The sequence below is a fragment of the Pholcus phalangioides genome, unplaced genomic scaffold (genome assembly GCF_987345545.1).
Source record: "Pholcus phalangioides strain wild (caught in Gottingen) unplaced genomic scaffold, Ppha-v1.0 ptg000007l_1, whole genome shotgun sequence".
NCBI classification, from domain to species: Eukaryota; Metazoa; Arthropoda; class Arachnida; order Araneae; family Pholcidae; genus Pholcus; species Pholcus phalangioides.
This window is the reverse complement of record NW_028301600.1, coordinates 20,925,525-20,952,292: the sequence shown is the minus strand read 5'-3', so window position 1 is coordinate 20,952,292 and position 26,768 is coordinate 20,925,525. Positions and strand designations below refer to the sequence as shown.

Here is a 26,768-nt window from a genome sequence, read left to right as displayed (position 1 = left end):
GATACTAGACAAATAAATGCAAGAAGTATCGATTTGCTTTTATGGTTGGCAAAAACATTGACACACACATAGGACTTTTTTATTCTAGTTTTTTCCAGCCATGGCAAAAACTTAACCATAAAAATTGATTATTAAATCAAAATTTGAATTCAAAACTTATGTCATTTGCATAATAAATAGAAAAAAATTTATAAAAATACCTCGCATGCAAATATAGATAGGGAAAGACTTTTTGCTGGGCCAGTTTTTACCATGGTTATTTCCACCTATGGTAAAAATTTGCCAACTCTGATACAGTAAAATCTTGATATAATTATAATCTGTGGTCAAGAAAAAAATGTTGTTGTAGAGGGATTTATTGCTATATCAAGCATTGTTGTAGCGAGGTTTCACTGTATAGTAATACCTCAGCTTACACTACCCTACGTTATGCAGTTTCAGAATTACATGATTTTTTGTGAAAAATGCACATTTCTATAATTCAAGCATAATTACTGGATTATTGCCAAAATCGTGGAGATCATTAAGTGATCATCAAGTAAAAAAATGTTTTATTCAATCAGAACCTATTTAATGAAATTATATACACCAATTCTTTAGCAGTTACAATATGTAAAGATGAAAACTTTGCTGGGATTTTAGAATGTAATCCTAAGCCTTGTTTGATATCCGTTATTTTCACAGAGAAGGTCATAATTTTATACGTGAAGTCCAAAGCCAAGTTTAAAAAATAATTTGTTTAATGTATTGCTCTTTGATGCCAATGCACCTGGTCTATAACTTTCAATTAACTTCAACTCATGGCTGAAATTTGTTTTTTCTCAAAACACGAGCAGCTCATTCCTTTTGATTGGTAGAGGTGTTACCAAAACATTCAAAGCATTTTCTCATTTATGCAGATTTCAGACCGCAAATACCAATTATGTGTCTGTTTTACTGGACTGGATTACAGTCACAATGCAAGTTAAATTTATGAAGCCCCATAGAAGAGTACCATAGCATGATAGTCATAGTAAGAAAAAAGACAGGTGCTCTTTCTATAATTTGGTCCCAATTAGCTAATTATATATATGTATTTCCATTGAAACTATACTTCTACCTACATGGTTGTCTCATCCTATTGTATAACTTCAGGGCATTACCATGCTCTATTTTAGAAAGAATTGGTTTACTTTGGACAAAATCTGCTACTTTCATTGCAAATACGATTGCGAGAATGGTAGGACTATTACATGTTTTAAACGATTTTGTAAAAAATTTATGCTCATTTTTTTGGCTAATAAAATTAATACCCATATATATCATGTTAATACAATTCTTAAACCAGATTTTTGTGCGTATCAAACAATTTTTTTGTATTGAAATTTTTCCGAAATGATACTAGATATAAATAAGAGTGGAAAGTATCAATTTTTGATGCTTGACAAAAACACATCATTGCTAGAACATTTTTACTACAGTTTTTTCCAGCAATGGCAAAAACTCACCAACTCAAAAATTATTAATTGTCTCTATTAATTCTCATACTAAAGTTTGTGCTCAAAACCATCTTATTTACATGTAAAAGAATAATAAAATGCACAATACTGTCTCACATGCATAAATGAGAGAAAAAATCAATTTTTGCCAGGACAGTTTTTACTGTGATTTTTTCTACCTATGGGAAAAACTTGCCAGCTCTGGTTTTGATAACACATACGATAAACTTGATTATCTGACACCTTGCACTAAATTGGTATACAATGAACACGAGAACTTTGCCACTGCACTTATCCCGTTGCAGAGATCTCTTCCAGCCCAGCTTAAATTAGTATGCAAAATTAAAGGATTATAGACAAACAAAATGTATATAAAATGACACTAAAACAAATTTAGATTGTTCTTAAATTTTTATTACTTTGAATTATAATATTGTTCTAATGCTATTATAGTTATTAATCTGACTTTTAGCATTTATTTATACTTGTACAGAGATGCTGCTGACATGCGATAGCATGTCAAATACTCGGAATTTTGGAAAAAGAGGTATAAAAATTTTGCTCATGCGTCCCACGGAATATCTATTTTCAGAGTTTTGGGAAAAATAGTACAGATTCTCCTCACCATCTATCATGATCGCGCTAAGGCATTGTGACATTGAAAAGTAGTTCCACTACTTTCAAGTACAAAGAAAGTACTATATTGTATTGATATAAAATATATAACCCCACAGTGAAATGAAGCTGGAGAAATATATCAAACTGCATCCCTGAATGAGCGGCTACTATACCAAATTTTCTAATTTGTAAGGGTTTTTTCCCGTGCAGGTTATATGTCAGAAATTACGTTACATCCTGGCTACTCACCCACGCCAGAGAAGCCATATTTACAAAGTAAATTCGCTGTTCCCACAAGATCGCATATCACGTGACATGCACCTTTTTGAAGAATCGTACAGGACTGGATCAGCTATTTCAATTGCAAACATTTTTTTTTGCGACCTTTGAAGACAAAAACCAAATCTGAAAAAGCTATCTTGAATATCCATGGTCGTAAGTTTCACATCACAAAAATTCGGGTTTAGAGACCTGCTGGGCCACTAATGGACACTGGTGGTCAACTAAACACAATTTTCAGAGGTTTTTCAAATTTGAGTTGGCTACCGCTTTGAAGTCAGGTGCCACTCTAGGAAGAGCGCCAAATTCAAGATGAAATGGGGCAAAAAATTATATATATTTTTAGGAATTGTTGGACCAATACAAATCTGATATAGCTCCCATATTAAGGTACGAGATATGTTGCAGTAAAATAGTGGTTGACCACAGTTGTGGACCATCAGGGAGGGAAAAGAAAATCATTCCAACTGTAAATTGCTCAAAAAGGATTTATATTAGTCAGATGATCATCATAATCATTATAAATTTATGCAGAAGATATTATTGAAGCTAAGGTTTCCTGAAAGAAAATTCAATCAGAAGAGAATTTATAAATTGATTTATTAATAAATATATATTGTACCCAACAAAATTATATGTGCTTTAAATTTGTTACACATGTTTATTGCTCAGTGTTAATGGGTTTCTTTGCAACTTTTCTGTATCAATAGAATACTTATAGATGAATGTAACTAAACCTAGTTATACTAGTAAATTAACTTTTTTTTTTGTTAGTCAATCTTTGGATTGAACTTGCTTTTAGAAATTGATTACTTGTTTGATTAGAGAAAGGGGGTGCCACGTGTTTTTTTTCAGAGAGAGACTCCACTTTCACTCAAAAAGAACCTAGATTTTGCCAATAACCTGGGTCCTGAAATTAGTAGAGCGCTTATACTTTATTGTTTGTATATCAATCTTCACATGACTTCGAATCAATTACAAGCAGGCACTAAGCTTCTTTTTGACCACAGCGTTTGATTTGGGTTAAGAAATGACATTCCCAGTCCATGTTGACAGCAGTTATATCTTACCCCCCCCCATGCTAGAAGCACTAATATGCAATGTCCTTGGATAAGAAAGAATGTGGAAAATTATGTTTGTACTCTACCCATATTACTCTATGAAAGTTATTCTTCAAAGCTCAAAATTAATTTTCTGCCAAAATCTAGAGAGTTGGCGGGTTTGCAATAGGGACAAACATTTGCATTTCAGGCAAAACTTGAATAGCAAAATAAAGTATCAAAAAAGCCGATTTAAAAAAAAAAGTGAGAATTTGCACATTAATGCTTCTAGCATGAGGGGGGGGGGGGGACAATATATCCTCTGAAGATAACACCATCTCTCACAGTGTGTTAAAACACATTATGGATCAATTGTTTTTCCTTGCATTTGCCTTTATCATTGGCTTTTCTCTGTGTTAGGAAACAAATACAAAAATTCCGATTCTTTCATATAAGCTATTTTACATTAATCCAAACTTTAGTCCAAGAGACTGAAAAGCCTCATCAAAAACTGTTATCAATGTGTAACTAGTATAAAAAAATAAACCCCAACTATAATTATATTTAAAAAAAATTATAAATATGAAGTTTACCAAATTCAAAAATTATTTATAGATAAAAATTTGATAAATTATGATACAATGAAATTATAACCAATTTTGTTTTACCCATCTCGTTGAGTAGTTTTTTGGGCAAATACAAAGGCCAGAACAGGCAAACAAAATATTGCCTAAAAAAACATTCATATGAGGAAATTATTTAAATGTAAAGTTATGGATTCATTAAGCTGCTGTCAGGAAATTAATAACACATCTTACGTTATATCTGGCATTGCAGTATCAAAATCATGGAAAACTTCTGGCAGTGTTATTGTAGCAACAGCTGCTTCCCGGTTACCTTCTGGTAGATCAACCACACCAGGACGGAAAGCCATTTTAATCTTTATAAAGGCCTCATTGCAATCTGCTAACAAATACTTGGCTTTACGTGAGTAAATACGAACTATGCCCAAAAGAAGATGACCGGATGTTCTCAGTGCCAATTTAACCTAAAACAGAAATAAAAAAATAAAAGTACACTGTTTCAATGTTGTTGCTCTATACAAAAACAATTTTTTTTAAAAAATCAATCTATACTTTTATAACGGTCCAGTCAAAACAGAAGAATTGAAACACGTAACTAAAATTCACTTTAAAAAAATCAGTCATTTGCGAAAAAGATGCAACTTCCTCCAGATAGACATTTTTTATTTTATATCTTTATCTATTTGTATTTTTTTTAAATTTAATTCTTCAAAGATAGTTTACAGGATAAAAATTTAAAACTTCAAATTGTTTCAATTTACAAAAAAATTCAAAGCATAAATTAAATTACTATCATATTTTTACAAGCATCTACGAATAGAATGCTTGGTCTCATTTTCAAAAAGGTCGCTTCGCGTTCTCCTAAAGTCATTCTTCCGCTTTTTCGAGGATTAGTTCGTCCTGGACTGGAGTATGCTGTAAGGATTTGGAGACCATACCTACAGAGGGACATAGAATTGGTTGAAGGGGTGCAGAGAAGAGCTACGAGTGTCCTTGTTGGCATGCAGGGCTTGAGTTATGAAGAGAGATTTCATTTTTCGAATATGTTTACATTGGATGAACGCAGGTGTCGATATGATCGAAGTGTTCAAAATTTTCAATGGGATGGATAGGATATCCAGATAGTTTTCAATAACTACTCAAAACATTGACACAAGACAAGTTTTTGAACACTCTCAAACTAAGCAAAAGAAAAATTTAATAAAGCACATGGCCCACATACCAGCACCTCCTAGAGATAGGTCTCTGCACTGTTTGCCATAAACATCATTCACAGACTACCTAGCAAGTTCGCCACATTTTGAAACACAGCATCCTATATCTTTTCTTATTTTGGAGTAGAATCTTCCCGATTGGCTCACAAATACCGCATAATGATCGCCAATTCTGAGCCCGATCATTTCTTTTCCTCATACTGGCACGAGCAGGGAATTTTTTTTCCTGGATACTCTGAGGGAAAATGGACTACTTACTGACGTCACAAGCAAACTGCAGAGGCCTATCTCTAGGAGGTGCTGCACATACACCCCTTGAATAACCTGAAAAAAATTATGCAACTTCTGCTTTGGCAGAATCATTAATTGCAATCTACTACTTTATTTATTTAGCAATATTTTGATGTGATTCTTTTTTCATTTAAAAAAGTAACACAAATGTTTTTGACAAGATTTTTGATAAAAAAGAAAAATAGGACAAAACATAGAAATCGGGACATTTTACCAAAAAGTAGGAAAAGTGAGAGCCCTGCACTTATTAAATGGGTTTCTCCCAAAGCATTGTTCTGCAACAAGCTATTGGCTGACTAGAAATTTTCTGTGGTAAAAATCCCCATAATGTTTTCTACATTTTTTTTTTTTAATTCTTCCAGATTGTTCTACAGTAGCACTGGTTGTCCTGCAATGTACATTGCAGATTTCTGCATATTCTGCTTTGGGGTGGGTTTCTATCTTCATGCGCTGGTGTCAGCTTGGATCGCGAGTTTGTCACAGCATTCCTTTCAATTTGGTCCAAATGCTCCTCTTCTTGATGAATGATACACTAATTTGATAACTGACTTTTGCCCTGTCCAATACTTTTCTCTCATTCTGCAACATGTGTAGGCCTATACAAATTTACTGATATGCTATAGCTAATCTGTAAAGATCAAAGCAATTAAATAATAAAATCAGTAAAATAACTTTAAAAAACTCAGCGTCCTGTTTAGCGTGAAAAAACAAAAAAAACAGCTTATTTTCTTTTTTATGCACAAAACTCATAGCAAAATACTCAATTATGCTACTTCAGTCTAGTTAATAATTTTCGGTAGCTTATTGCACTGTTCTAACAGCAGCAATTACAAGATATCTAACTTGATGCTTTGTATTTCAGCAGTTACAAGATGTCGTCCCCTTAAAACACTTATTTCTACAATGACGAGCACAAAGCATTTTTTTTCACTTCCAGCTTATTTCCTGTTACCCCTAAACTACCAATCAAGAGCCAGTGGGCGGAGTCAGACATTGTTAATGCTTTAGTAACAGAAGGGCCCCAAAGCAGAATGTGCCGAAATCTGCGACGTACGTCGCAGAACAATTCCAGCTACTGCAGAACAATTTGGAAGAATTTTAAGAAAAAGTGCAAAAAAACATTATTACATGTATGGGTATTTTTACCGCAGAACATTTCCAGTCAACCGAGGGCTCGTCGCAGAACAGTACTAAACATTCGGCTTTGGGACAGAAGGGGGGAAGACAGTATTACTGTAACATTTCCCCACTTCCCTTTGGGAGCGTATAGGAATATGTATATAATATAAATAATAGAAAAAGAGTTTCTCTTCCTTAGGATTTTATTAAAATTCTCGGAGTTGATGGGGGGGGGGGGGGGGAGAGCATCATCACCTGCACAAAAACAGGAAAGTCTTTTCCTTGAAGAAAATGTGCAGAGTTCCTACAGATGGCCACAATAAACTACGGGGCTAAGAGAGACTCAATATTACGGAAATGTTAAAAAAAAAAAAATTCAGGGTTTTGAGTATTTTTTTTCCCTTATTATATTAAAAATGCATTGATCTTTATCATAACACTGAATTCGTATACACACATTTGAAAGAGTTTGAGTGAAGACTACTCGCAGCCTACCTGTTTTGTTTGTGTGTGGAAGGCAATCTAAAGCATGTCTAAACCCGCCACTCTACTTGATGCCCAAACACCTGTTTTCTGTCCCAATCGCCCCACACGGTGGTCTAAAAACATGTTTTTGAGTGGTTCAGCGAGGTGGGTTTGAACCCGGCCTCATTTGCGTAGTGTATGGTTGAGCTTGCAGAACTTGTGTTGAAAAGAATGTTTCGTTGTAGGAGCTCTGATACGCAGAGAACCGGGGAGGGGGTCTAGGGTTACTCTCTAGACATCCATGTATACAGCCCACAAGGGCGTTGAGATTGCATTGAATATTCATGAATTACTAAGGGACTCTAGGTGACCTTGGAAAGTTGCTTCAGCGGGGGGGAACTCATGTGGCCTGAGCCTTCTAGTTTCCAGTGCCAAAGAGGTGGTAAAAAAAAATTAAATTTTAAGTGATTATTTCTTATTGTACTATGATTATGTTGTCCTACGAGGGTACCACCCATGGCAAAGCTGAACACATCACTACTGACCAAGATTTAAGCTTCGGTCAAATTGTTTGCAAAATACGAAAGAAGTAGTAGCCACTTTTGCAAAAATGAGTACAGGAGGTACGAAATGAGTAGACATCCAACCAATCATTAGTATTGTAACATTTTGCTAAAGCTTTTCCTCCATTTTGGCTTTTTTTGCTAAAGGAATTTTTTATCTAGCTTAAACCCTGCTACTGACAAGCTTTAAGCAAATGTTGGCATGTCTGAATATTGCATTTTACAGAGGGTTTAGTAATTAGTATTATGCCAGTTATAATGCAGATCAGTGAAATTCATAAAAATGCTTAGGGCCAGATAGGGTAAAATAGTCATACTGTGAACATAAAATGACATAACTTCAGAATTTCAATTTATATTGCTACCAAATTTGTTTTAACTTTCACTTGCGAGTAGCAAATTTTTCACTTAAAATTTTATGCCAAGCAACATTTTAGTGGCAATAAACCGGTGTTTTTTGTTGTTCAAGCTCGGGTTCCATTCTTTGAGTGCCTGAATAACTTCTATCATTTTAGTTGCTCAAACTTTCTATAGATTGGCTGTGCAGGACACTCCAGAAGTGTTGCAAGAACATTATTTCATTCACTGGTAAGTTGTAATCATGAAACAAAGAAGGCTTCGGTGGCCATCATGGAAAATTAGAATTTAGCTTAAAAGTTTTCGGTTTTTTGGCCGACGTGAAGTACAGTTTTAGTCTTTTGACGGAAGCAGGGAGAAGGCGTGAGTAGTAGCCTTTTGCCCGATGGAACACAAGATTTCTTGAAAATGTTTGCCACTCGTGCAAACAAAATGTCAAAATACGAAAACTATACTTCACCCCCAAAGCAGAATGTTTAGCACTGTTCTGCAACGAGCCCTCAGCTGACTGGAAATGTTCTGCGGTAAAAATACCCATACATGTAATAATGTTTTTTTGTACTTTTTCTTAAAATTCTTTCAAATTGTTCTGCAACGTACGTCGCAGATTTTGGCACATTCTGCTTTGGGGTACTTCACGTCGGCCAAAAAAAAACCCTGAAACTTTCAAGCTAAATTTTAATGTAATCATTATTTTATAGTAATTTAAACAATGTGGGATAAAATGGTCATACTGAACATAAAATGGCATAACTTCAGAATTTCAATTGATATTGCTACCAAATTTCTGTTTTAACTTTCACTTGCAAGCAGCAGAGCTTTTCACTTAAAATTTTATGCCAAGCTACATTTTAGTGGCAATAAACAGTTTTTTTTTATTGTTCAAGCTCGGGTTCCATTCTTTGAGTGCCTGAATAACTTCTCTCTACCATTTTAGTTTCTCAAACTTTTTATAGATTGGCTGTGCAGGGCACTCCAGTAGTGTCTCAAGAACATTATTTCATTCATTGGTAAGTTGTAAACATTATATTTCATATTTTATAGTAATTTAAACAATGTGGGGTAAAGTGGTCATAGCATTAGGCTTAACTAATACTTAGTTGTTAGGAGCTATTTTGCCTAACATATAATTGAACTTTTAAGAATTTTTTTTTACTTGAGTATTTTTACTTAATTTACTTTTTACAGTTCATTTTTTTCTTTTCCAGAGCAAACATGTGCTTGGAAAGTAGGTGTTTGAACCTATATGTGAAAAGAATATACAACAGTACTCTGACATCCTTCCATTAGTATTGCTAGATGTTGGAAAGAGCATCAGAGTATCATGTGAGCTGCAAGAACACAAGTTGAAGATTCCATATCACTCTTAAAGAAGATGGATCATTAACAAGTCAAGAAAAAAAAGGATTGTAGAAGAAAATCATGGTTGACATGCAAAGGAGACTGGTATTGAAGGCTTGAAATCTCTTGCTCAATGTGAACAACCCTCATCCTTTTGTAGACGTTGAACTTTCACAATTCACGACCAAGTAAAATAAAGTCACAGAATCAATTTCATGAATAGCTGACTTGAACATAGAAGGTGAAGAAGTGTCAAGATTAGTTAATATCAGTGTTGTGTCTGATGAAAGACTTGAAACGAGCCATATACTGACAACCTTGCCCTCGTTAATCTCAGCTGTAAACGAAAGGGTAATACAGAACTCAAAAGGCAAAATGAAAACATGTTCAGAATGGCACAGGAGAAACCTTAATTAAGGGAAATAGTTGAACTTTGACTGCCACAAAACAGAAATGTGTGAAAATTTCATTAAACTCCCCTAGCCAAAGAAAAAATTTCCTGAAGATCTGAGGCAAATCTATAACTATTTAAACTTTATGAAAGATGTCAGAAGGCTGTGTGTGTGTGGGGTGCTGGTTTATTATGAAGAGAACAAAAAAACAATAATGCAAATTATCAGACAAGTGATTAATAAAGATTTATGATCATGAAAAAACCTAAATAATGAATTTTTATACCTTTCCAGAAAATGACGACATAAATGAAATAAGGGATCAGTTGTATTCGAAGATCCTAATGAAACCAAGTTTTAACTACAGAGTACATTAAAAGTTGGAAATTTAAAAGTAGAAAATGATTGATAAATGTGTTAAATAAAATTTCAATGCTCACTGATTATTTTCCTAAAATTTCATTATTTGGTATGACCATTTTACCCCATGCACTACTCACTTTACCCCACCCCCATGGGGTAAAGTGGTCATAAAAGTGAGGTCTAAAAAGTTGCTAAAAAAAAACTGTTACACTCAAAAAATATTTTTGAAAAATGTGCTAATATACTCTCTAAGAATGTAATGTAAAATATTAGCCAAAAGATATCTTACTTTTGAAAAATTCATATGGTTATACCTCTTCAAAGATGAAAACACCTCTTTTTATGACCATTTTAACCCACCTGACCCTAATTGAACTCGTAAGAATTTTTTTTACTTAACTTTTCACTTAATATAATTTTTTTTTTCTTTTCCAGAGCAAACATGCACTTGGAAAGTAGGTGATTGAACCTATATGTGAAAAGAATATACAACAGTACTCTGACATTCTTCTATTAGTATTGCTAACTGTTGGAAAAAGCATTAGAGTATCATGTGAGCTGCAAGAACACAAGTTGAAGATTCCATATCACTTAAAGATGGATCATTAACAAGTCAAGACAAAAGAATTCTAGAAGAAAATCATGTTTGACATGCAAAGGAGACTAGTATTGATGGCTTGAAATCTCTTGTGTAATGTGAACACCCCCCCCCCCCTTTTGTAGATGTTGAACTTTCACAATTCACGACCAAGTAAAATAAAGATACAGAATCAACTTCATGAATGGCTGACTTGAACTTAGAAGGTGAAGAAGTGTCAAGATTAGCTAATATTAATGTTGTGTCTGATGAAAGACTTGAAACGAGCCATTTACTGGCTACCTTGCCCTCATTTAATCTCAGCTGTAAATGAAAGGGTAATCTGAAAATATGTTCAGAATGGCACAGGAGAAACCTTAATTAAGGAAATAGTTGAACTTTAACTACCACAAAATAGAAATATGCGAAAATTTCATTAAACTCCAATAGCCAAAGAAAAAATTTCCTGAAGATCTGAGGCAAATCTATAACTATCCAAATTTTATGAAAGATGTCAGAAGGCTATGTGTGTGGGGTGCTAGTTTATTATGAAGAAAACAAAAACCAATGATGCAAATTATCAGACAAGTGATTAATAAGGATTGATTATCTGTTGAATATCTTGAAAAGGCCTGTATAAATAATGAATTTTTATACCTTTCCAGAAAATGAGGACAAATGAAATAAGGGATCAGTTGTATTCGAAGATCCTAATGAAACCAAGTTTTAACTACAGAGTACATTAAAAGTTGGAAATTTAAAAGTAGAAAATGATTGATAAATGTGTTAAATAAAATTTCAATTCTCACTGATTATTTTCCTAAAATTTCATTATTTGGTATGACCATTTTACCCCATGCACTACTCACTTTACCCCACGCCATGGGGTAAAGTGGTCATAAAAATAAGGTCTAAAAAGTTGCTGAAAAAAAACTTATACTCAAAAAATATTTTTGAAAAATGTGATCTAAGAATGTAATTTGAAATAGCCAAAAAGATATCCTATTTTGGAATAATTCATATGGTTATACCTCTTCAAAGATGAAAACACCTTTTATGATCATTTTACCCCACCTGACCCTAAACAGTCAAAAGAACGATTTTGGCTTAGAAGAGAAAAAAACTTTTTTAATTCAGACATATTGTGAAGGGAATTGTTTAATGTGAATTATAATTTCGAACAATAACACTTTTATATTATGCCACAAACATTTTTTTCTATAATCATAATGGATATGATAAATTCCTTCGACATACCAAAAATTTCCACTACAAAACTATGAAATAAGACTATTTTCCTCACAAACCTTTGGCTGAAGAATTCCCTCAACACTGCTTTCAATGTTTGTTTCAAAGACATGGGTTTTTGTCAGCTTTTTGTCCCAATGTGCTGCAAGCCAAATTCGGGCCAATGGCCCTTTTTTGGCTAGCACAAAGTGTGCATAAAACATGGCTATTTCTATGGAAAAAAACCTGAAAAATAAAATATACATGAGTAAAATGTATAATTTTAATGAAGAGACAAGACATCATTTGTACTTCACTTCAAAAACAAATATAGAAATTCGAAAAGTAAAAAGTAAACAAGAGATTTCAATATAATTGCTCATGATTAATAGACTGCAACTTAATCATTACCTAGTAACTTCATTTATGAAAAATACTTGGCTTTAATTCAGTGTTATAATAACAACATGGTTAACACTGTGTGAAGCAGCTTACTTCTTGGTACAATGGTCATGCTATCCATTGTACAGTCAGCTCCTCATATTCCCGGGTTTTTTTCCTTCATTGGAAATTTTTTTTTTGGAAACCATCAGCAATCGTCATTCGAATGTTTTGTTTACAAAATTTGAGTTATGTGTGTTAAGGATGGCTCATTTTTCTAGTGCTACTGATAATGGTAATAATAATGATTTGGAACGACAAAAAAAAGTGAAAGGTTTACAAGAAAAATTAGATATATTGACTATGCTTGGTGAAAGTAAGTCAATTGATGTTGCTGTGGCCTGCCATTATGGAATCAACGAATCTACGGTGAGATATATCAAGGAAAAAGAATCTAAAATTCGTTCAGTCGTGGCTGTAGCTGCACCTTTGGCAGCAAAAACTTTGCATCGCCTACTGGATCCATGTGTTTCTCGTACACAAAATACTGTTTTTTTTTGTGAGTACAAGACTGCTACAAAAAAGGTATTCAAATTGATTGTAATATTATAACGGAAAAGGCGATAATATTTTAAGCTTCTATAAAGGGAAGGGCTGGTGAAACGTCTATTTCATCAGAATTTTATGCCAGTAAAGGTTGGTTTCATAGGTTTAAGAAACGATTCAGATTACGCAATGTAAAAATCGCTGGCGAACAAGCCTCTGCCAACCAGGAGGCAGCTAGAAAATTTCCAAAAACTTAGCAGAAAATTATTGAAGAGAAGAGTTATGCCCTCAGCAGGTGTTTAACGTTGACGAAACTGCACTATTTTGGAAGAAAATGCCGCAAAGAACATTTATCAATCAAGAAGAAAAGTGAGCGCCTGGTTTTAAGATAGACTTACTACGTTATTTTGTGTAAATGCATATGGGTACATGATAAAGCCCACCGTAATTTTCAAATCTGCGAATCCACGAGCATTGAAAAGAAATGATGTCAAAGCTCCCAGTATTTTGGATGAACAATAAAAGGACTTGATCTGTGAAAGAACTTTTCCTGGATTGGTTTAAACTGTGTTTCGTTCCCGAAGACAGGAGGTACCTTGAGAGTGAAGACATGTCATTCAAGTTCTTTTGATACTGGATGATGCTCCTGGATAACAAGATGTCAATGTGTTCAAAGCTGATGGTGTTGAAGTCCTCTATATGCCTCCTAATCAACATCTATCATTCAGCCCCGTGATCAGGGGTAAAGCGAGCATTCAAGGCTCACTATATATGCCACGCAATAGAAGATGCAAATGCACAAAATGCCTTGAAGGTATGGAAGAATTACACTATCACTAATGTCATTACTGTCATAACTAGAGCCGTAGCAGCTCTTAAGTAGAAGACAAGTTCACCATGAGTAACATAGCAGAAGTTTAAATCAGCAAGAGATTTTCATGACATCTATTTTCATCCATCTATGGTACGTTCTTCACATGTAGAAACATTAGTAGAGGAACCCTTGTCAACATACTTCTACATACTTGATATGATGAAGAAGAAACATCAAACAGAAATCCAATGTTCTTTCAGAAAGCATCGCCAACAACCGCTGCACCCTCTTTTATATTCCCCTTTTACCTCTGCGTCACCCTACTCTTCTCATGATATTCAATAAACGAGGTAGACAAAAAAAACCCATGGTTTCGGTTATTCATGGTCACCCTAGGAACGTAACCCCAGTGAAAAGGGGGGGGGGAAGACTGTATAACCCTATGGTGTTTCATGGGAAAGAAGAAAAATTTCTATTTTTATTCATTTTTTTTAAACCATCGGATGGGGAAAAAACCATACAGGTGAAATTAGAATATTGAAATTTTAAACAAAGCCTATTTTTGAAACAAAGTATTTCAGTATTAAAATTTATAGAAACTAAAAGACTGACTAATAGAATCTAAAGAGTTCCACAGTAAAGCTAAAAAAAAGAATATTGGCCCTCTTGTACTTGTTTTTTTTTGAAAAAAAATATACATTGCTGTTTTAGATCACAATTTCTAAATGTTTTTCTGCCGATAGCAATCTTTTGACTATATTTCTTTCCTGTGCTCCTCTCAGCAAGGTATCCCGATTTAAATTGGATGATTTTGATATAGTTGAACCCAGATTTAACAAGTCAGAAAAAACCAAGCACTTTTTTCCCGTAAATCAAAGAAAATCATCATATCAGGATATACATTACATACAGGGACTTGAAAAATCTTTAAATCAAGGAATCTGTTAAATAGGAGCTTGTTATATCGGGTCCAATTGCAATTCAAGAAAAATATTGGATTTTTTTTCGTATTTAAATGGGGGAGGGGGAATTTGTTGCAATTATGAATGGTTATATGGATCACCCTCAGAATTAACAAATTTGAGTTCAATCTATAAGAATCATCCCATGGAAGATTTTTTTGTCCCTTAGAGATGTCTCTTATTTTCAGAGGCGAATGAGTTCTTATTCAAACAGGCACAGAATCAGAACATCCATCCCTTAAATAGAGGTTTGACAGCATATGTGAAGTTTATGTATATTGAACGAAACAAGATGTCAAACTATAGAAACTTGTGTGAAAAAATTACAGCTTCTAGCCACACTTATCCTGATTGATCTTATTTTATTTCAATACACAATGAAAGCTGAATATAATGATACTTTGCAGACCAAGAAAAATATTGCTGTGGGATTGCTGTAGAGGAATTGTTATATCGAGCTGCAGCAGTTTTACATTAGACCAGTTTCCCCAAACTTTTTGTTCCATTGCCCCTTTCTTCAAAAAATTTCTCATTGCCCCTGAACTCAAGCTAACCAATAGGATTCTATATTAAATCCAAAGTTTCTATTCCCCAAAACTATAGCAATAATTTACCCAAGTAATAACTTACAAGCCAGTTCCAAATTTAATTAAACAGATGTAAGCTGCTTTGCATCAGTCCGGGGTTGTGAGCAAATCTATCCAAATCTAATTAAGATACTAAAAATCTATGGTAAGTCAAGCAATTGGCTTTAGTAAGACAAGAAATTAACACTTTTGGCAGTAAAAATATCAAAGCTAAAACCACCCATATGTCATCCAAGTTATTCAGGTTTGTGTGAAATGGCATATAATAGCAAATATTTTTAAAATGCAAATACCAGAATAAAAAACAAATTGGAACAAGTTTTTTGGCTTTGATTCCATGGAAAATTTTCCAGCTTAACTGTTAATACCATAGGGTTTCCGTAAGTTAGGCGAGAGGCCATTTTTTTTACAACCATAGAGTTATACAAAAATATAAAATAAATTTCATTCTAATAAATAAGTTATAGTACCTAAAAACATTTAAGAAAAAATTAAAAGTTTCTTGCACAAACAATATTACTTCAAGAATATAATTGACAGCAGTTACCAGACTTCATAGAAAACTGGAGGAATTTGCCCGCTTCATAAGCACAATACTAATAAGTGTAAAATTGATGAAAATATATAATGAAATTAAAATGTTTTTGTGTAATCTTTGAGTTAAGACAAGTTCCATGTAACAGTAATTTACAAGTCATTTCCAAAATTTAATCAAAACACTTGAATTATCATTGGTTTCAGTAATTTGCTTTATTAAGAAAAGAAATGAGTACTTTTAATTGGAAAATACCAAAGCTAAAATCACCTACATATCTACTGTCGTCCAAGTTATTTATAAGATTTGTGTACAATGACATTCAGTATCAAATATTTTTAAAATGCAAATTGTACCAAAATAAAGTAAAAGAATAACATTAGGCAGCTTTTTAACTTCAATTCCATGGAAAAATTTTACAGCTTAACTGCTAATAGTGTACGGTTTCCATCAGTAATGTGAAAGACCATGTTTTTACAAACAATAAAATAAAGTTAAAGAAAATAAATTTCATTCAATTTAATAATAAATAATTTATAGTACCTAAAAACATTAAAAACTGTGAAAGACACATGTATTAGAGAAGTTTCTTACACAAACACTTTCTTCAAAAATATAACTGTCAGCAGTTACCAGACTTCATAGAAAACTTGAGGAATTTGTCCATTTCATAAGCACAATACTAATAAGTTTGAAATTGATGAGTATATATACTGAAATTAAAATTCTTTCGTAATCTTTTTACGAAGGCATTTTACGCAAGACATTTTATTAGTTCCACGTAATGATAATTTACAAGTTAGTTGCAAATTTAATTAAAATCCTAAAATCAATGATAAGTTAAGTGATTTGCTTTAGTAAGACAAGAAATGGGCACTTTTAATTGTAAAAATATCAAAGCTAAAACCACCCATATCTACTGTTGTCCAATGGCATATAATAGCAAATATTTTTAAAATGCAAACAGTACCAGAATAAAGGAAATGAATAATATTAGGAAGCTTTTTAGCTTCGATTCCATGAAAAATTTTCCAGCTTAACTGCTAATAGTTTACGTTAGGCGAGAGGACGTTTTTACAAACCATAAAATAAAGTTGTATGAAATATAAAATACATTTCATCCTGTTAAATAATAAATCACTTATAGTACCTAAAACATTAAAAGAAAACCGTGAAGAAAAAAAACAAAAAACATATATTAGAAGTTTCTTACACAAACACGTTCTTCAAGAATATAACTGCCAGCAGTTACTAGACTTCATAGAAAACTTGAGGAATTTGCCCGCTTCATAAGCACAACTCTAATGAATTTTAAATTGATGGGAATATGTAATAAAATTAAAATGATTTCGCTTCATAAGTAAAGTTGAGAAACGATATAGGGTTATTTACGTTCAAAATCACTCCAATTAACTGCGCTAACCATAAAACGTTCTTTGGCGCAATATCGCATGGATTTTGAAAACATTCATTTTCTAGTGCCTCGTTCGGACTACAGATGTCATGAGCAGCACGGGCTGCTACGATTATACAAATGGCGATAGAAAAATGTTCGAAAAATCACTCACCAACAAACAAAATTTTCTTCTTCAACACTTTTCGAATCGATACGGAAACACAAGCTAATTATAAAACGTCAACAAAAATGTCGTTTAATGATTCATCGTATCCTATTACGTACTCCGCGTAAACTATCCAAAATGGCGTCCAGTGTGATTTCGCGCCGAATTGTACGATTCAAAAATCGTGTTCCTTTTCACTAGATTACTACGCGCTATATATAGTTCCCTCTAAATTTCTCAAATTTATTCATTACATCAGTGAGTTGAAGACGATTTAAAACTGTTTTAACTTTTAATATGATTTTTTTTCACTTATTTGGGGAATTTAAGTTTGGTTTTAAAAACGAATTAAATTATTGAATATTTCATGAAAAAGCTGACGTTTTTCCTACTTTTTTTTATATTTGATATGTGATCCAACTCACAGGGCGTCTTCCAGGTCGGTCACGTGACACGCTAAACAACTTCTATCTCTTTCTACATGAACAATTTTATACATCAAAAAGATTGTGGTTCGTGTAAAAATCAAAAGGGCAACAAAGTAGTATTTCTTAACTTAGGTTTGAGGTTAAAAACGTATTCCTTTTCTTTCTCTACAACACAACAATTTTTAGTTAAATATTTTCTACGTAGACCTTCATCTCGCAAAAATGGCGGAATGTATTTTTTTTTATTTCACCATGCAATGTTGAAATTCCGCAGCTGTCATTTTTTCGGTATTAATTTGTGTCTTCTAAAAATTTTTTTACACCATGTACAAACGGAATCAATATTTCATGAAGAGAAAAAGGCTGTTATATTTTCAATATTATGTTCCACTGTAGGGTCCAGAGATGTGGAGGGCCTGGTACGAAAATAATAGGCTGTGGTCGGCAAGGCGGATGCAGGGGGAGGGCGATCGCTACCTTCTGTTCAGTATAATAATTATACTATTGACATAGGTGGGAGAGTAGAGGTGGACATTGCCCCCTTCCCAGGGGCGTAGCCAGAAATTTCGTTCGGGGACGACGACCAAAAGTGATAGAACAATAGATTTGGCCATCTTTATGCCCTTTTTTCGCTCATTTTCTCACATTTCGGGGGGGGGGGGGGGGACCAGACCCACAAGTCCCCCCCCTCGCTACGCCCTTGTCCCTTCCCCCGTTTACTATACATACCATCAGTGAATAACCACCCATCCGTTCGAGGAGTCTGTATCCGCTTTTGCTGTGGTGTCCCAAGTTTAGAATTATTTCTCTCATTAATCATAAATTTTCATTAATTCTGGATTATTTCTCTCATTAATTTTTTATCATTTCCTTCGTTAATTTTCAATCGCTTCCTTCATTACCTCGTTGGGCATTTTGCCTGTTGTGGCGTTGTATTTGTATTAATTTCGGATTTCCATCAAATCTGAATTTTCATCAATTCTGAAATGATTTCTCTTCTCGAATATTTTCATCATTTTTCTGAGTTATTTCTTCCATTAGTTTCTAATTTTCATTATTTCTTTCGTTGATTTAAAATTTTCATTAGTTCCGGAATTCTTGGATAAGTTTAAAATTTTCATTTATTTTGTGTTAATTTACACTTTTGTGTGTGAATTGCATGTAATTATGGGTTTATATTTTTATAGATATTTTCCAGCATCCCTGTACAGTCTGTAACATAATTTATGGGGTTTTTTTTGGATCCATCCTTATTTTATCATGCTCGCATGATGTAAACAATAATTGTTTTCTTCATGTTTAAAAATTTGCAAAAAAATAAAAATTTTACATGTAAAATATTTTGTTGGCATAGCACGTACAATTAGTTATATGTATATTAAATTTAAAATAAATCAATGGTTAATTAATATTGTTAATGATATTTCTCCTACAGCATAGTTTTTGAGACTTTTTGTTCATGTTAAAGGTACGAGACAACTTAAATTCGTCATTGCATCCAATATATCATCAGTGACGCCTGGGAGAAGGGTGGCCCGAGCCCCGGGGGGAAAAAAAGACAAAGTTCTATATTCTGAATTTTTCATCCACTTTTCTCAGCATTTCATAAAATTATGTTTTTACACATTTTTTTCAGAAATTGAAAAGAGAAAGATGTTTGTGAGAGAGCCTTGGCCTCCGCAACTCATATAGATGATCCTATATATCGTGAATTAGCTATTAACAATTCAAAAGAGGGTGTGCCGTTTATCGTTGATTCGAAGTGCCGAGTATATAGAGCATTGCTGGACAAATCGCAAAAAAAAAAAAAACTAGGAGCCACAACAATTGTTTAGGCGCCAAAAAAATTGTTACTCGAAAATAAAGATCCTAAATAGTGCTTCTTTTGACTTTTTCAGGGTATAGTGATCCTCTTTCATGTTGGCAGATATACTGCTATAAATTCCAAACATTTTGTGCTGCTCTCAGCCTACAATTTAGTAATTACACAAAGAAAATTTCGGGTGCCAATATCAATTTTTTAGTCGACCATGGCGACCTGGCGCCTGGGATTTGTCCAGCCTTGACATAGTGCCCTAATCTTCTCCGTCTCATTGGCTCTTCCGTTATGGAGAGTTTTAAAAGCAATCAGTCGAATATCCAAATATGCCTCAAAGAGAAGAATGTTGAGCACATGAATAAAAAAAAACCTTTCCAATTCAACAATCAAATACCCTGGTTTTAAAGAATAGGGGTCATTCAACTATTACGTCAGCATCGATGGGGGGTTTCGATTTGCTGACTTTTGATGACGGGGGGGGGGGGGTTGGATGATGCTTACGTCATCAGCCAGGGCCGTCTTAAGAGCTTCATGGGCCCTCGGGCCAAGGGGTTTTTCTGAGGCCCTACCTTGTAAATTCTAGAAAATTTCAACCGGATCTCATTTTTGTGAGGCCCCTCTTCTCCTGAAACCCCCGGGCCATGCCAGTGTGGGCCCATGGGTTAAGACGGCACTGTCATCAGCCACCCTTTATGAAAATATGAAATATTCTTAATGGCATCTTACTCGGTGCGCCAAAAACGAAAAAAATCTTTCGCTAGTTTGTGGGCACCTGAACTCATTCTCCCTAATGATAAATCCCTTACAGAGTCACTTCAGCGATCTCTAAATGTTTCACGGATCCTTCAAGTGCTCTGGAAATGTGTCCGGGCCGTTTAAGTGCTCTGGCACTGTGCAACGCATCACTCAAGCGATCCGTAATTATGCCACGGATCACTTGAGTACGGGCCTACTTCAGTGATCTGAAAATGTGCCACGGACCTACTTAAATGTTCTGGCATTGTGCGATCTGTAAATGTGCCGCTTAGTTCATTTTTACAAAATTGGGTTTGAGGGGGCAAGCCACATCAGATAACCTTCATAGCCACATTTGGTCCGCGGGTGAAGGGTTTACCATGTATGACTTAGAGGGTGGGTCGCAATGAATTTCTTAAAGAGAAATTTTGAGTTCTTACCCTTCAAATTGCATTGAAACTAACAGAAATCGATTATAATAAACATATAAAGGTATTTTCTTTCGAAATTTTAATTAAAAAAAAAAAAATTCTACATTTAAAAAATATATTTTTTCGTCTGAGGCGGAAGGCGCACGAGCCCCTTATACCTCCCCCTCCCGCGTACGTTTCTGATCCCACCAATATGCGTTAGGAGGTAGGGGGGCAGTGCTGACGAAATTTTGCTAACAAGGGGTGGGAGGGGGATTCAGAGTTTTGCTGACAAGAGGGGGGAGGGGTCAAAAATGGCTAAAAATTTGCTGACGTAATACTTGAACGGCCCCATACGAATTCCTATTAAAAATATTCAAAAACGTGAAAACTGTTATTTTTTATTCATAAATTGATTGCAATTACCTGATGGCTAAATGGTGACAGACTATTCTTCAGATTTTTCGAATTTGGGCATTAGTGTGTGTATGTGTTGTTTTAACCGAATGCTACATGTCTTTTACCAGCTTTGTGATTTTCTGTTGAAAAAAAAATGAATATTCTCAGCACAACACAGATAAAAAGAAATACACTACGGTAAGTGGAAACACAGGAAACTTGTAGTAAGTTAGTAACAGAAATTTTTTGTGTTGCAAGTAAGTCTCGTCAAACCCTACAGTTGAAGTACGATGTCTTCGTTGTAGTTTCGATGTCTTTTGGCACATCTTTTTGTAATGTGTCAAATGTATTTGAAGATAAATCTAGGATTTTTACTTTACTCGTTTTATTTTATTTATTTTTTGCGTAGTTAAAATAATGAATATTTCATAACAAATATGAAATATGCATAACTTAGAAAAAAGAGGCTAAATGTCAAGGAGTTCTCCTTACCCCCATGGGTGTGTCTTTTTTGAATATTCGAAATGTCTAGTCACACGAAGCAGGAAGAAAAATTATAGTAATCTAATGAAAGGCTTATCTCTCTAGAGAGGTCGGCAATGGGCGGCAGTTTCTTAACCTCTTCTGAAGTACATAGCTTTTATAAGATATCGATCACTCAAAACTGACAAATTCATGATGTTTATCGTATAGTTGATTTCAAGCGGATAACTCTCCGAAAAAAAAACCACGAAAACGAGTATGAGTTGGATTGTTCTAAAGATGAAATTAATGAAAAAATTCGACCGAATGCCTTCTTTCATCATGAATTTCTCGTACCTTTAAAAAAATAAGGCTAAATATCATAAGAAGTTTAACTGATTTCAGAAAAATCATTTCATGATAATGAGAGAAACTATGACAATTTTTTTCAGTTAAATAAATAAATGAAAAAAAAGAAAATATAAATCTTACATATTTTTTACAGGGCGATAAAATACATATCAATTTTACTATAAACGTTAAAGTATAAAAGCTTTTTGATGCGATTCTCATTAAGGTTTCTGTCACAGTAAAAGCGGTGGTAAAATTACGTCTGTCGCACTTCTAAAAAGATTCTAGCTACAGCCCTGGAGGTCCGTAGAACACTAAAGATAAAGAACCCCTGTTATAGAGATATAGTGTATCTTTTATCTTTCTATACCTTTTGTTCTCATAGATGCAAACATGTATTGGGCCCCATGAGCCCGAGCCCCCTCCCCCCAATATTTTCCCCAACCTTCCAACCTTCATTATATCTATTGAAAATTTTAACCCGAGCCCTTCAATATTTTCAATAACTTTACTCCTGTGTTTCTTCGTACTGTACTTCATAGGAAGAAATGCTGTAAGTATTCACTTACAGCAACCTGTTAGTGGTGGACTAGTCAACCATTTAAGCGACACAGCAGAAATCATTAAATCCCATGTAAAATGTCCTATCTTTGTTAATGAGGAAAAGTAGACTTCCTTCCTTTTTTCAGCAGGTGCAAAGGTAAGGGTATAGGGAAAAGTGTTACATTGAGAAATTAACTTTACAAAATATCCGGGCTTGCCATGCTAAAATAAGAGGCGAGAGACTGACGAGATATCTCGTCAACGCCACTTTGAGGGGTAATATACTGTGTGTAATTCATTAATTTATCCATTAATACGAATTAATTTTATTTAAAATTTATTGGGCATGCCTGATTCAGTGAAGAAACGTGATCTGGTTCAACCTTACTCTTCTTCTGGGATCCCAGGAGGCTTAAAAATCCCCGGGGGGGGGGGGGGGTAGAAATTCGGAAACAAGCAATTTGGTTTGTTATCATTGAGGGTTGTGATGGATAATGGCGCTATGATTTTACAATTGAGGAGCTTATTTTAAAAAGGGAACATTTCCACTTCCGCTTGCTTTACAAAAGTAGAAAATAGCCCAACAGGTAGCATATAGGAATGGTAGACGAATATTTAAATGCTATGTTTCTTGATCAACATTCAAGGGAAATTATCTACTTTTGAATTTTGGAAATGTTTCGTTTTGAAAGATAATTAGTGGAAATGTGAACTTTTGATTAAAATTAGAGCGGGTCAAGTCTGAAAAATTGGAAATTTCTACGTCACTTGTTGATTCCAGTAGGTTTTACCTAGCCCAGGAAGGGTTTACCCTTACATTGTCCTCTCGTCATTAACACGATCATTCTACAGTGGAACCTCCCATAACAGACACTCCCGTTAGCGCACACCTCTACTAACGGACAATTTTTTGAATCAAGTCCACGAGAGTCAATGTAGTTTCTATCCATTAACGGGTACACCTCGTTAGCGGGCACAATTTTAGGTCCTATGGGTGACCGTTATCGTTATCGAGAGGTTCTATCAAAAAATACCGAAGTGAGAATGAACGAGGTGGATATGTTCCCTTTTGGTAGAAACAACCAGGGGTGTAGCCAGAAATTTCGTTCGGGGGGGGGGGGGACCAAAGTGATAGAACAATAGATTTGGCCATCTTTTTCCCTTTTTTGGTCATTTTTCTCACATTTCGGGAGGGGGGGACCAGACCCCCAAGTCTCCCCCCTCCCTCGCTACGCTCTTAGAAACGACTACCTTTACATTGAAATTTTTATCAAAAATATTTCCATTGGAATATACCCTGTTATATAATCCGATAGAGCTCATCCCAAAGATTCAGAAATCACTGAAAAATGAATTAAAAAAAAATGGAAATGTGTTCCCTTTTGAAAATAAGCTTCTCAATTATGCTTCCACCGGCATACTGTACATACATTTAAGAGAAAATGTTGAAATTGTCCTTTTAGTACATATAAATACAATACAAAGGCATAGCACAAAACCAACACAATACACAAACTACTCACAGTTGGCGGATAGTTTCCCCCCCCCCCAGCGTCCCCGCCCTGTACTGCTAATAACAAATTTTCAACTCCAAATCACTCCCATACTCCATCAAAGAACCTGATAATAATCTTAAGTGAAATTTAGTGTATTTTGAATATATAAGAGGCATTAGTACTCCTTGACCTAAAGGTTTGGGAATCACTACTTTATTTACACAGCACCAGAAAATATTCACCACCATTGTGCCATTGTGAAGGAAATGACAATGTTGTAACCTGAACATAAATTGAATTCTCGACAAGTTAACAAATCAACTGAGGGATATTTTTAAGAATATTTTCCAATCACAAATTAATGCCGATCACAGGTGTGTATTTTTCTATACATTTTTCTTCATTGGCTGTGAAATCCTGTATTTCTGCGGATTTGCTAATTCAAATAAGCACATAATATTATGTATAAAAAAGCTAAGACACTCATTATAAAATGTTTCTCTTTCCGCGATTTCTCAATGATGAATTTAAATATAGGTTATCTTGAAAATTAATTAATACAGAGTACAACTTCATATCTAAAAACACAGCCCTGAGAGAAAAAGGAGCATCTATCTGAGCAGCGAATCCGACAACCTTACTTTACTTCAATTCTTATTAGCATGTTTCGAATCAATGATTTACGATAGGGAAAACATGATTCATCGAAGTATTGGTCTAAGAATTAGAATTTGTTTTAGGTGAAAGGACAATTTTTAAATTTTGAAAGGTAGAGGGTGAAAAATAGACAAGGGGGGGGGGGGGATCGCTTTTGTATGGATAGAGATTCGAGGAATACATTGGTTGCTGTGTACTGTATGTTGGAAGCATGGCCCTCACATCCTGGAGCAGGGCCCCTAGGCTGGGATCTTTTGCGTGCCCCACGACAAGACTTTCACGGAGGCCCCTTTATGATGAATTTATAGCGTGAAAAAGCAAAAAAATTGTGAAAATTGTCCCGGGCCCCGTGGCTGGAGCCTTATCAGCCATGGGGGGGGGCATGGTTGGAAGCCTCAGATAAAGTTTAATGATGATCCTGATGCCCAACATGGATATCGATGTAGTATCGATAGGGAAAATACAATAATTACGGTCCTCAATACTATAATATACAGGACCTCAATAAAAAAGTCGGACAATATAATTTATACGGCTGAAAACAGTGTGTATTATTTGTTCGGGTACTCTCGCGTTCGGGTACTCTCTTCGTTTTCTCCGGATCATTATGTGCTTGTGTGCAAGCCTTGAGCATGCGTGTGTGTATGTATTAGCTTCGTCTCAAAATATCGGTGCACGTCGATCTCTTTTCCTATGGTAAAAACGCTAGAACTGGTGCTACCACTCGAGAATTTATGTGTGTTCGGCCAAAAGTATAGCACATTGTACCGATTATTAGATGATATTAAACTTCTCATTCATGATGATTCGTCTAGTCGTTTCCAAGTCGTTCACACAAGAAATGGCGGAAAATAGAAAAATCAATAAGATAGAAAGACACTTCCCATCTATAATGGACTTCATAAGTTTAGATTTTTTTCCGACTATTTCACGATTATCCCAGAGATTTCTAAAATTTTTACTTCGATATCATCATTAAGAAAAAGAATAGAAACTTAGGGCATCCTTGTTCGAAATTTACAACTCATCTATTTCAAGGAACGTGACAACTCGTTGAGATCTGTATCTGAAGGGCTTGCTACAATAAGAGGGTTGCTCCATTTTTATAATTTTTCATAAACCGGAAAAAAGAAACGTTTTAATCTCAATTTTTAAGGGTTTTTAGTTACTGTTTTCACTTGATTTGAAAAATATCTCTTGTGGGCTTTAGTAAATCTTTGAATTTTGAAGTCACTTCTTTTTCCTAAAAAAATTATGATTAATCATTTTCTGTAAGAAAATTACATGTATTTTGTGGTAAAACTGTGATGTGGCAATGTTTTATTATTTTATTTTTAAACTGGAAACTCTCAAAGTTGACATTTTTCAATGGCGAAAAATGTTTGTTTTTACTGATCGAACTCATTATCAGTATTAGATCGCTTCGGTCTCTTTGAGAACATACTTTACTACTCTCACTCTTTGTAAAACCATATTATTTCCTTCATGGTTGTTTGAACCATTAGCAAGTGATTCTCAAAGGGTGTGTCGCAGGCAGTTGAAGTATTGATGTGCGCTCGTTCAACGCTTTGAAATTTTTCTTTTCTAGACGATTCTGGGAAGCCGCGGATAATGGATGACAAGACCGCGGCAGTCACGAGTAGAAAAAGTGAGAGAACCACTGCATTAGCGGATTGTACCTGAGTAGATATGCTGAACCATGTGCTACTTATACTGAACCAGCTATTGTCCACAGCTAGACCAGTGTTTCTTTATATTCATCGTCCATGGCCCCCTGTTGTACCATAATTTTTTTTGTGGTCCGTTGTCTTCACCAGGGCCCTCACATTCAGGAGAGAGACCCTTTATACTTATTAAATCGATTTCTGAGTGTATTTGTAGTGTAAAAAAATTTATAAGGGTGAATCTTCAAGCCCCCGGGCTAGATACCCGTCAGAATCATGTATATGATCCTCGGAGTGGCCGCTGACCATTTTGAAAAAACTAATAATAATAAAGCAGCCTATATAATAGAACGGAATAAATAAAACTAATAATTTCGATGAATCCCCCTGGCCTTTAAGCTATACAGCGGTATTTACCATTTTAAGAAGCTTTCCAGATTCACATGTAACACTATGCGCACATTAAGTACATTACTTCATGGCCACCACATTCTGAAGCCGGGCCCCTG

General features: G+C 34.6%; 1 protein-coding gene across 3 annotated transcripts in view; it reads right to left on the bottom strand.

Annotated features, from left to right (window-relative positions):
* LOC149085053 (uncharacterized) overlaps window positions 1-26,768 on the bottom strand; it is a 99,990-nt gene that overhangs the window by 45,543 nt on the left and 27,679 nt on the right. Inside the window, exons 1-3 of one of the 3 annotated variants that reach the window (XM_089232828.1) lie at window positions 17,302-17,465; window positions 11,989-12,154; window positions 4,234-4,463 (exon numbers count right to left, since the gene is read on the bottom strand). In XM_089232828.1, the coding sequence (XP_089088954.1) occupies window positions 4,234-4,463; window positions 11,989-12,132 (374 nt within the window). In that variant the 5' untranslated portion in view covers window positions 12,133-12,154; window positions 17,302-17,465. Of the gene's footprint in view, window positions 1-4,233; window positions 4,464-11,988; window positions 12,155-16,946; window positions 17,222-17,301; window positions 17,466-26,768 lie in introns of those variants that run through there. The other 2 variants (XM_089232829.1, XM_089232830.1) reach the window with 2 other exon arrangements.